We start from the raw sequence: 11,890 nt of genomic DNA, 5'->3' as shown, positions 1-11,890 counted from the left end.
CTGTTTTTTGTACGCTGTATGCACTTTAAGCTTGTTAAAGTTAACTTAATAAAGTACTATGATTTTTTAATTACCTATATGCTCCTATTGTACTCCTTTCCAACAGTTTCTATGGAGTTGGTTATTCGCTATGATGGGGGATTTTTCTGCAATATTTAGTGCTTTAATCTCCCCTTTGTGTTAAAAATGTTGCCTGGTTCCATTATCATTCTTGGAGCAGAGGCTGACAGCCATGACTAAATACACATGGAGAAAAACAGCTACGACAGTACAGTCAGCAAAAGTAGCAAAAAGATCCTGAACCTATGTAGAAGTTTAGGACTTCATATTTTTAATGGCTGTACCAAGGGAAACTCCCTAGGAACATATACATTAGACTCCCATGTAGGAAGGAGTGTAGTAGATTACGCCATTATAGATATTGGTATGGAAATTTGGGTTGGATAAATTTATCCCTGTGTGTGCTGCTGCCGCTCCCAATAAGACTGAGTATTTTGAGCGCTCATCAAGAATGGACTGTACACCATTGCGACAGAACAACATTCCATCAATACTGATACTTTATTGTACATACATAGTTTTATATTTTCATATAGAAAGCAGTGGTTAGGGGTTGTTAGGGGTGGTTAGTTAATTACCATATTGTCTAGCTTCTCTGTCATTGGTTATCTAAACATATATGGAATATTATGATTAATGCACATATGACTGCTGATTAAGCAACTAAAATTGAGCTCTCTGCATCTAGGACAGAGTTGAGACATCTGATCAGCACTTAATACATCTGACACTGTTGGTCTGCCGTTTCAGCAAGATTCAGCGATATTCTAGACATTATTTCAGGACATCTGGCCTAAGTTCTTGTTTTTGCTTGGAAAACCCCATACAGTTGGTCTGGCTTATATCAGTTTATGTCAGCCATTTTAAACCATTGATTATAATGTATATATTAGCTGTGAGTATATATGATTATAGAGCAGTATACATGCAAGTGAGATCTACATGATATATATATTTCTATCACAATATGGACATGGAAAATATTGGCGGCTTCATAATCACCCCACAAACTCACCTCTCAGATCACAGCCAACTTCTTCTGTACATAAAATCTACAGAGAAACCATCGGCACAAAAGCCTCAGCAGAGCGGCCTCTTCAACCTGCCTCCATCCTATAAATGGTCCAAGACGTCAGCAATAAAATATCAAGAGGCTCCCAGCAGACCCAGAACACATGCCAAACCATTGCACTACCGACCACATCTACACCCTGCACAGCCTCATTCAGAGCCACATCCACAACACAAAGCACGGGAAGATGTACACTTGTTTTGTGAATTTCAGAAAGGCTTTTGACTCAGGTGGCACCTGGGCCTGTTACTGAAACTGCTGGAGAGCGGAATAGGAGGAAAGACCTACGATGTCATCAAAAGCTCCTACATCGAGAACCGCTGCAGTGTGAGTGTGAAAGGTAGAAGAAAGGCTGATTTCCAGCAGAGCCGCGGAGTCAGACAGGGCTGCACCCTAAGCCCAACGCTCTTCAATATCTACATCAATGAGCTGGCCACCACTCTGGAATCTTCCACGGCACCAGGTCTCACACTCCATGATGCCCAAGTGAAATTCTTGCTGTATGCAAATGATCTATTGCTGCTGTCACCAACAGAGAAAGGTCTCCAAGAAAACCTGAAAATCCTGGAGAAATTCAGCTCCATGTGGGCACTACCGATCAATGCAAAGAAAACCAACATCATGGTGTTCCAGAAGAGAAAGCCAAGACCGAACCAGCACCTTCCATTCATGCTAAACAACTGCACTTTTACAGAAACTGACAAATATACCTACCTGGCCCTGGAAATTCACCAGTCAGGGAGCTTCACACAAGCCATAGAGACACTGAAGGACAAGGCCGGCAAAACCTTCTATGCCATCCGAAGGAAGCTCTACCAGCTGAAGCCACCAGTGAGGGTCTGGCTAAAAATCTTTGATGCCATAATCACCCCAATCCTCCTATACGGCAGTGAAGTCTGGGGCCCTCACACATACCCAGACTGGTCAAAGTGGGATTTCAGTCCAACAGAAATATTCCACCTGGAATTCTGTAACCACCAACAATGCCTGCCAAGCTGAGCTGGGCAGATTCCCACTGCACCTAGCAGTCCTGAAGAGGGTGCTGTCCCTCCAGGCTCACCGACAGAGTAGCAACCCAAGCTCCCATCACCATAAAGCCATGCTACACATAGGTGGTCCCCACAAACCAGTACCCCCGGAACAGCTCACCCAAACCCAACCTGACCGAACCGTCAACCAAAACAACCTGACAAAAGCCACAATCAGGAAGATGGTAGAGGAGGGGCAGGAGAGGTACGTCAATGTCTGGAGGAACGAGATCAGCAGCTCACAGAAACTGTCCATGTACCAGAGTCTACAGAGAGACTACAGACTGGCTCCATATCTGGAGAAACTCTCGGACCCCAGAGACTGCCAGATCCTGAGCCGGTAGTCAGTGCCCACAATCTGGCCATCGAGGTCGGCCGGCACAGACAGCTACAAGCCCAGGGAGGACAGACTGCGTACACTGTGACCTCTAGGCCCTGGAGGCATTGTTGGTGGTGCTCCGATGGACCTGGAGGTGTTTACAGAACTCCAGGTGGAATATTTCTGTTGGACTGAAATCCTATTTTGACCAGTCTGGGTATGTGTGAGGGCCCCAGACTTCACTGCCATATAGGAGGATTGGGGTGATTATGGCATCGAAGACTTTTAGCCAGATCCACACTGAGTCAAAAGCCTTTCTGAAATCCACAAAACAAGCATACATCTTCCCGTGCTTTCTGTTGTGGACGTGGTTCTGAAAGAGAATGTGCAGGGTGTAGATGTGGTCGGTAGTGCGATGGTTTAGCATGAACCCCGCTTGGCTTTTGCTGAGGACGTTATGTTCTGTGAGGAAATTAAGGATCCTTTTGATCAGGATGCTATTGAACAGCTTCCCCAGGTTGCTGCTGACACATATTCCTCTGTAGTTGGCAGGGTCGTACCTGTCCCCTCTCTTGTGAATGGGTGAGATGAGGCCTTGATTCCAGGTACGAGGAAAGTAGCCAGCACTCGGCACAATATTGAACAATTTGACCATTGCTGCCTGTATTTCTGGTGGGCTGTATTTCAGCATTTCTGGCGGGATTGCATCTGGGCCACTGGCTTTTCTGCACCTTATGGAAGATATTCTCTCTGTAACTTCCTGAAGTGTGATTGGTGTATCCAGTGAATTTTGGAAATGCTTGACTTTTTCCCCCATAGCTTTTAGTTTTTCCGTTATGTTTTTGTGTTCTTGGTTTAGTTCTTCCTTCAGGATGTCTTTGTAGAGGTCTCAGAAGTACTGAAGCCAGATATTGCCATTTTGGATATGGATGTTGTTTTTCTTGTTTTTTGTGCACATGTAGTTCCATAGTTCCCAGAAGGAGTTGTCTTGGAGGGCGTCTTCCAGTTGGTTAAGTTTGGTGGAGATGTAATTCTGCTTCTTCCTCTTGAGGGTGGTTTTGTATTGCCTTTGTATGGTATCATAGGCAACCCTCAGACCCGGATGGTTGGAGTCTCTGTGTTTCTTGTTTAAGACTGTTCTCAGGATCTTCCGTATGGCTTTACATTCTCTGTCAAACCAACCGTTGGTCTGTTTTTCTTTTGGCCTTTTATAGTTGACTTTTTTAAGGTCGGACAGTTCGGCCATGGTGTAGAATATATAATTGAGGTCTTTTGTAGCTTGGTTCACTCCTTCTGGGTTAGGCTTGTACTCGTAGTTGTAGAAGTGGTGGAGCATCTCCTGTATTCTGGGTCTGCTGAGAGCCTCTTGATATTTTATTGCTGACGTCTTGGACCGTTTATAGGATGGAGGCAGGTTGAAGAGACAGCTCTGCTGAGGCTTTTGTGCCGCTGGTTTCTCTGTAGATTTTATGTACAGAAGTTGGCTGTGATCTGACAGGTACATTTGTGGGGTGACTATGAAGCCGCCGATATTTTCCATGTCCATAACTGTAATGGCGTAATCTACTTACACTCCTTCCAACATGGGAGTCTAATGTGTATGTTCCTAGGGAGTCTCCCTTGGTACGGCCATTAAGAATATGAAGTCCTAAACTTCTACATAGGTTCAGGATCTTTTTGCCACTTTTGTTGACTGTACTGTCATAGCTGTTTCTCTCCATGTGTATTGAGTCATGGCTGTCAGCCTCTGCTCCAAGAATGTAGATGTTTCCATCCGTGGTCAGAAAGTCTTTTTCTCTTCCAGTTCTTGCGTTGAAGTCTCCGATGATGAGAACTTTGCCCTGGGCCTGAAAATGGGCGGCTTCTCCTTGTAAGAACTCAAAGCTCTCTGGTTTGAAGTAGGGTGACTCTGGTGGTGGTATATACAGGTCCTTCTCAAAAAATTAGCATATAGTGTTAAATTTCATTATTTACCATAATGTAATGATTACAATTAAACTTTCATATACTATAGATTCATTATCCACCAACTGAAATTTGTCAGGTCTTTTATTGTTTTAATACTGATGATTTTGGCCTACAACTCCTGATAACCCAAAAAATCTGTCTCAATAAATTAGCATATTTCACCCGTCCAATCAAATAAAAGTGTTTTTTAATAACAAACAAAAAAACCATCAAATAATAATGTTCAGTTATGCACTCAATACTTGGTCGGGAATCCTTTGGCAGAAATGACTGCTTCAATGCGGCGTGGCATGGAGGCAATCAGCCTGTGACACTGCTGAGATGTTATGGAGGCCCAGGATGCTTCAATAGCGGCCTTAAGCTCATCCAGAGTGTTGGGTCTTGCGTCTCTCAACTTTCTCTTCACAATATCCCAGATTCTCTATGGGGTTCAGGTCAGGAGAGTTGGCAGGCCAATTGAGCACAGTAATACCATGGTCAGTAAACCATTTACCAGTGGTTTTGGCACTGTGAGCAGGTGCCAGGTCGTGCTGAAAAATGAAATCTTCATCTCCATAAAGCATTTCAGCCGATGGAAGCATGAAGTGCTCCAAAATCTCCTGATAGCTAGCTGCATTGACCCTGCCCTTGATGAAACACAGTGGACCAACACCAGCAGCTGACATGGCACCCCACACCATCACTGACTGTGGGTACTTGACACTGGACTTCAGGCATTTTGGCATTTCCTTCTCCCCAGTCTTCCTCCAGTCTCTGGCACCTTGATTTCCGAATGACATGCAAAATTTGCTTTCATCAGAAAAAAGTACCAGGTCAGGCGCTTCTGCCGCTGTTTATGGTTCAAAAGTGGCTTTACCTGGGGAATGCGGCACCTGTAGCCCATTTCCTGCACACGCCTGTGCACGGTGGCTCTGGATGTTTCCACACCAGACTCAGTCCACTGCTTCCTCAGGTTCCCCAAGGTCTGGAATCGGTCCTTCTCCACAATCTTCCTCAGGGTCCGGTCACCTCTTCTCGTTGTACAGCGTTTTCTGCCACATTGTTTCCTTCCAACAGACTTACCATTGAGGTGCCTTGATACAGCACTCTGGGAACAGCCTATTTGTTGAGAAATTTCTTTCTGGGTCTTACCCTCTTGCTTGAGGGTGTCAATGATGGCCTTCTTGACATCTGTCAGGTCGCTAGTCTTACCCATGATGGGGGTTTTGAGTAATGAACCAGGCAGGGAGTTTTTAAAAGCCTCAGGTATCTTTTGCATGTGTTTAGAGTTAATTAGTTGATTCAGAAGATTAGGGTAATAGGTCGTTTAGAGAACCTTTTCTTGATATGCTAATTTATTGAGACAGGTTTTTTGGGTTATCAGGAGTTGTATGCCAAAATCATCAGTATTAAAACAATAAAAGACCTGACAAATTTCAGTTGGTGGATAATGAATCTATAATATATGAAAGTTTAATTGTAATCATTACATTATGGTAAATAATGAAATGTAACACTATATGCTAATTTTTTGAGAAGGACCTGTAGATGGCACAGACATAGAAATCAGACTGAGAGGTGAGGATGGAGCTGCTGATTCTAAGCTCTTCTTTATGCCAGATCAATATTCCTCCTGAGCAGTGGCCCTGTTTAATGTTTTTATTTTTCAGGGCAGGGACACAGATTTCCTTGTATCCAATGGACTCCAGGAATTCATTTTCGGCCCTGATGTCCATGTTTCTACGAGAATCTGAATGTCTATGTTTTTCAGTCTTTGTATAAAATCTGTATAAAGTATATATATATTACACACATATTATATATACTGTGTGTGTGTGTGTGTGTATTATACAGTGGCGTATCTAGGGGGGGCAGCCGGGGCATGTGCCTTGGGCGCAGCCGGCAGGGGGACGCAGTTGGGCCGCCTAATGCGGCGGTCCAAAGTGTCTCCCCCGGCGGCTGCATTCTGCCGCCCCCTGGACTGGGAGTCAGCTGTTCTCTGTGCCGCCTGTCAAGCTGACAGCCGGCATAGAGAAGCTGCAGCGCGCCGGCTCCCAGAGATCAATTGTACTCACATCTAACAGCTGCGAGTACAATTGAGGCTCTGACCGCTGGGTCAGAGCGACGCCAGCAGCGTGATCAAGTCATGTGATCACGCTGCTGATGTCCCTATCTGGCACGCAGGAGAAAGAAGAGACTCGGTGGTAAGTGCTCCTGTAGTTGTGGAGCTGAAGACACCGAAGATTCAGCGTGGGGTGGGTTTATGGGGAATATTTATTCAGTATTTGGGGGGGGGGGGGGGGGGGGAGATTTATTTAGTGTGTGTGTTAGGGAGTCAGGATTTAATCAGTGTGTTGCGGGTTAGGGATTTATTCAATGTGTGGGGGGGATTTAGTCAGTGTGTATGGGGGGGAGATTTAGTCAGAGTGTATGGAGGGATTATTTAGTCAGTGTCTGGGGGGAATTTAGTCAGTGTATGTGGGGAGGATTTAGTCAGTGTATGTGGGGGGGATTTAGTGTATGGGGGGGGATTTAGTCAGTGTATGTGGGGGGGATTTAGTCAGAGTGTATGGGGGGATTTAGTCAGTGTATGGGGGGGATTTATTCAGTGTGTGTGGGGGATTTAGTCAGAGTGTATGGGGGGGATTTAGTCAGAGTGTATGGGGGGGATTTAGTCAGTGTGTATGGGGGGGGGATTTAGTCAGTGTGTATGGGGGGGGGATTTAGTCAGTGTGTATGGGGGGGATTTAGTCAGTGTGTATGGGGGGGATCTAGTCAGTGTGTATGGGGGGGGATTTAGTCAGTGTATGGAGGGATTTAGTCAGTGTCTGGGGGGGATTTATTCAGTGTGTGTGGGGGGATTTATTCAGTGTGTGGGGGGGATTTAGTCAGTGTATGTGGGGGGGATTTAGTGTATGGGGGGGATTTAGTCAGTGTATGGGGGGGATTTAGTCAGAGTGTATGGGGGGATTTAGTCAGTGTATGTGGGGGGATTTAGTGTATGGGGGGGATTTAGTCAGTGTATGTGGGGGGGATTTAGTCAGAGTGTATGGGGGGATTTAGTCAGTGTGTGTGAGGGAGATTTATTCAGTGTATGGGGGGATTTTTTCAGTGTGTGTGGGGGATTTATTCAGTGTGTGTGGGGGGATTTACTCAGTGTGGGGATTTATTCAGTGTGTATGGGGGGGCGGGAATTTATTTAGCATGTGTGGGGCAGGGTGCATTTATTCTGTGTGGAGGGAGATGGATTTATTCTGTCAGAAGGGGAGTGGATATATTCTGTGGGGTTGAGTGGGGAGATGGGGGTGGACACAGTAGCGAAGGGAAAAATGTGTGCTGACAGTATTGGGAGCAAGGGTGCTGGGATGTGTGAGGACAGTATGGGGAGTTGGGGGAATGTGTGAGGAGGAAATATGGAGAGCAAAGGGGGATGTTAGCGGGGGGGATGAACATGAGGAGGCTATTAGAAATGTGTGCAGACAGTATGGGGGGAGGAATGTGTGAGTGGACGCAGAATAGATACTGGGTAGTGTGAGGGTAACAGCCAGGAGGAAACAGTATGCCAAGTAGGACAGTATGCCAAGCAGGCACAGTAGAGAGACTGGGCTCTCTAGGAGGGACACAGTATGAGAAGGCAGTGTGAAGTATGGAAAAAGAGAGGGCAGTGTGGATGGCATGTACCATAAGAGGGACAGTGAGGGTCATATTATGTGCTGGGAATAAAGTGAGGGGAAATTATTTACTCAGGGGATCAGCCTATCGCAGATATTTTTATTCCGGAGCATTATAATAACACTGCTATCTTTAAGGGTGTTGTGTCGGGATGTGCCGCACAAGACAGGAGAAGATGGAAGTCTGCAGAAATGAGCTCTGAAGGTGGATGAGAAGAGTCATCATGGCATCTGGACAAGATGAAAAGAAAGAGGCGACTCCACAAACGTCATCTATCAGGTACCTGGATGTAAATGTGTTTTTTTTGTGATACTAATTCTCATATTTTTATTTATGTTAGGAACATTAAAGGGGATGTCCAAGGTTGTGATGAGTCTGCAGTCATACTATGTGACTTCAGACTTCTGAATTCTCACAGTGCACACTGCTATCATAATTCTCTGATGTTGGTGATTTACATACATGCGGTCACGTGCTGACTAAACATGTGTGGCCTCATTCAATGAAAATGAATTGACTGAGGCCGGACACGTCTAGTTGGAATGTGGCCAGAAGTATCCAAATCACATACTTGTGCTGTCATGACCGTCCACTCTGGCCACCAGCAAGGGAGAATCCTTAAAGTGTGCAGTGTTTGCGCTATGAGAATTCAGAAGCCTGCAGTCACATAGAATGACTGCAGACTTTCATCTCAAACCTGGACGCACCCTTTAATTATAAAATGAAGCCCTGTAGCCAGTCCTAGCAATGTGTAATATCCTAACTGTCAGGATTAAGCTCTGCTTTCAGGTTCCAGCAGTCATCACATGGCCACTTCACTCATATGTGATTTTCATATTTGCTGTCATGTGACAATGAGGTGTTCTTCCTGCTTCTCTCAGTTTTTCACTGAACATTGAGAGAATTAGGGAGAGCAGCTCGTTGGCGCGTGCCTAAGTGTACAAATCGCGTATGTGCCGGGGGGGGGGCGCCAAACTGAATTCTTGCCCTGGGTGCCAGAAAACCTAGATACACCTCTGGTATTATATATATATACTTTATATCATATAGTCATGAAAATACAGAAAAATCTTTAAATGAGGAGGTGTGTCCAAACTTTTGGTCTGTACTGTAGTCTCCCTATATACCTCTATTGATCATGAGCGTGGTTTAAATGCAGTCGGTTTAAATGCCGTCTCCCAGACATGTGGGTTGAATAAAGTAGGGTTCTGTAAAATCATTACAGAACCCAACAGGATATAAGACATGGGTTACATACAATAAACCATTGCATATCCGTTAGATTTTTATATGTCCCTCACTAATAATGTGTGTGTATAAAATTTTGGGTTTGGAAGACACCGTTTTTTCATTACTTCCCCCTGCTTGCCAGCCACGATAAGGCTATTCTCGTTGCCTTATTGCAGCTGCCTGGTACACATGAATTGGCCAACTTATGGCCCAAGTATTCTCAATTTTTCCTATTTTCTAGAGCAGTAATGCAATTCATATTTCATGTTTGCACGCTATAGTGCTACAGAGTGCGACTTTATTGGTTATATATGGAGATGTCTACTCTTAGTAAGCACCTGTACACACCTGTCTTCCGTTTGGAAGTGACGGTCAGTCTCTTATTCTAAGGTTCCGCTTAGGTTATACTTGGTTTGATTCAGCATTATCATGTAATGTAGCACATACATCACAAAACAATTGCGGTGTCACCATAAAAGTTATGTTGATAAAAAATGCACTCTCCATTGTATACTGAGTTGTTAAAGAACAGAGTTTAGTGATTAGAGACACATACTTGTAATTATTTTTGCAATACATATTCTTCTGTGCATAAAAACAGATAAAATAAAATTTTCGAAGTGCATTCCCTTGCACTACATAAGCCATTACTTTTTATTTGTGCTGAATTAAAAAACCCCATCGACTACTTTAAAAAGTTAACAAAAAACTAATTTAAAATGTATTGCCTTCACCTTATCTAACCCAAGCCATAATGAAGTGATTAACATACAAAAAAAAAAAAAGTATAATGATGACCATAAACTAAAGGTAATTTTTTTTCAAATAAGTTATTGCTTAATCAAATCTAACATTTCAATTGTACAAGTTTGCTCCTTCAGGATGAAACGTTACCAACTAGTTCTTAAATTAGCGTACAAAAATACTGTGTTAAACATTGTAAAACTTGAAAAATCGTCAGTCTTTGTGCACCTCTAACTCAATAACCTTATCTGTCTCTATGAGCAACTAAACAGATTCTTAAATTTATAACTTGATACATGAAATCTACCATTGAGACACATCATGTTCTTTTTTTCAAGAAGTGTTGCACTTGATCTGATATATTTTATTTTAAATACAAGACATTTTCTATAAAACATTTGCTTAATTTTCCAGTGGGAAAAAAAAAATTACACATCAAAGTGTGCATGAGTTTACTCTTCTGAAGCTCCATAAACTGTGAAGTCGATGGCTTTAACACTTGGATTCAAAACAGAGGCAGTAGTGATTGTCTATTTCCTTTATGCTAGTTCACTAGGAGAACTTTCCAGCTTGTGGAGGAGGTCCCAAGAATCCCCCTGCCTGTTTGGTAGCAGCCCGTGAGGGTGCGAGTCCCAGCATCTTCTGGATATTCTGGGAACAAACAGAAATTAGATTGATGTTATTTCTCCCACTTAACTCACAATTTGCTTACATTAAAACCACGAAATGTACATTCCAGGCTTACTATGCACGTCACATGCTGCTTCACTGACAAGATGCAACTATTTTTGCCTCTATCAAAGCAAAAGAGAAAATTGAAACTTGTATTTTGTCTAAAGTGATGAGTGAGATGATATGAAGGGATCATGTAAAGTACTAGGCAAGCAGAAATTATCTCTACCGATGTTGCAGAAATGATCTCTACCGATGTGGGGCCCATCAGTAACTACTACTGATATAAAAGATCATTTTGTACAAGATCTTACACTTCTAGATTACCCAAGGCACTTAGGGAGCCAGGTACATAGAGCCAATGCCTAAAATTAACACAGGATAAGAGGACATTAATAAACCACACCTAACTTTGCATTCCCACAGTCTGCGCACTATACACAGGAAGTCACAAGCTCAGACACAGGATTTGCGCGCTTCCCTGAGAAAGGACAACAAATAGAGCATCCTTAGCTGCCGGGGAAAGTGTTACTCGGAAATCTGAGCCTCATTCAGACGTTGGGGTAATTTTTTTGCACTTCAGAAAAATCAATTTTCATCAGTATTTGGTCAAATTGACAGTTTTTACCATCAGTTTTTCCTCAAATGGACAAGAATAAAATATGTCAGTTTCTCAAGCTTTTCCAAGAGTCAGTGAAAACAGCCCACAGATGGATCAAAGTGCTGTCCGATTTTTTTTCAATCAGCAAGTTTAATCTGCGACTTAGATCAAAATCGGACATCCATGATTTGGTGTGGATGACTCTGCTCCCAAAAATACGTAAGTATGTGAACGGCCCCACAGACTATAATAGGTACATGTCCTATCAGTGAAAAACACTGAACTCGTACATGAAAAACTGATGTCTGAATGAGCCCTAACAAAGCGCTACATACCAGGCCTGGACAAATCTCATCCTGAATTAGTAATGTTCTTAATTGGCAAAAAAGATCGCTGCTCCCTCACAAATGTCTGAATACATAATAGCATGCATCCATTACCAAGACAAGCACAAGGAGGGAAAAGGGAAAGAAATTATCCACAATTAAATACCCACGATTTTTGACATGGGCTTTGCTCAAACACTAAACATGTCTACAATCCAG

General features: G+C 43.4%; 1 protein-coding gene across 4 annotated transcripts in view; it reads right to left on the bottom strand.

Moving 5' to 3' along the window:
- Positions 1-10,413: 10,413 nt before the first annotated feature.
- Positions 10,414-11,890, bottom strand: part of TMCO1 (transmembrane and coiled-coil domains 1) — a 114,039-nt gene continuing 112,562 nt past the window's right edge. For all 4 annotated transcript variants that reach the window (XM_077277248.1, XM_077277249.1, XM_077277247.1 and 1 more), the window contains one exon: positions 10,414-10,723. In XM_077277248.1, coding sequence (XP_077133363.1) covers positions 10,625-10,723 — 99 coding nt within the window. In that variant the 3' untranslated portion in view covers positions 10,414-10,624. The remainder of the gene's footprint in view (positions 10,724-11,890) is intronic.

This window comes from Ranitomeya variabilis, chromosome 8 (assembly GCF_051348905.1).
Source record: "Ranitomeya variabilis isolate aRanVar5 chromosome 8, aRanVar5.hap1, whole genome shotgun sequence".
Classification (NCBI taxonomy): domain Eukaryota; kingdom Metazoa; phylum Chordata; class Amphibia; order Anura; family Dendrobatidae; genus Ranitomeya; species Ranitomeya variabilis.
This window is presented reverse-complemented; position numbering and strand designations above follow the sequence as displayed.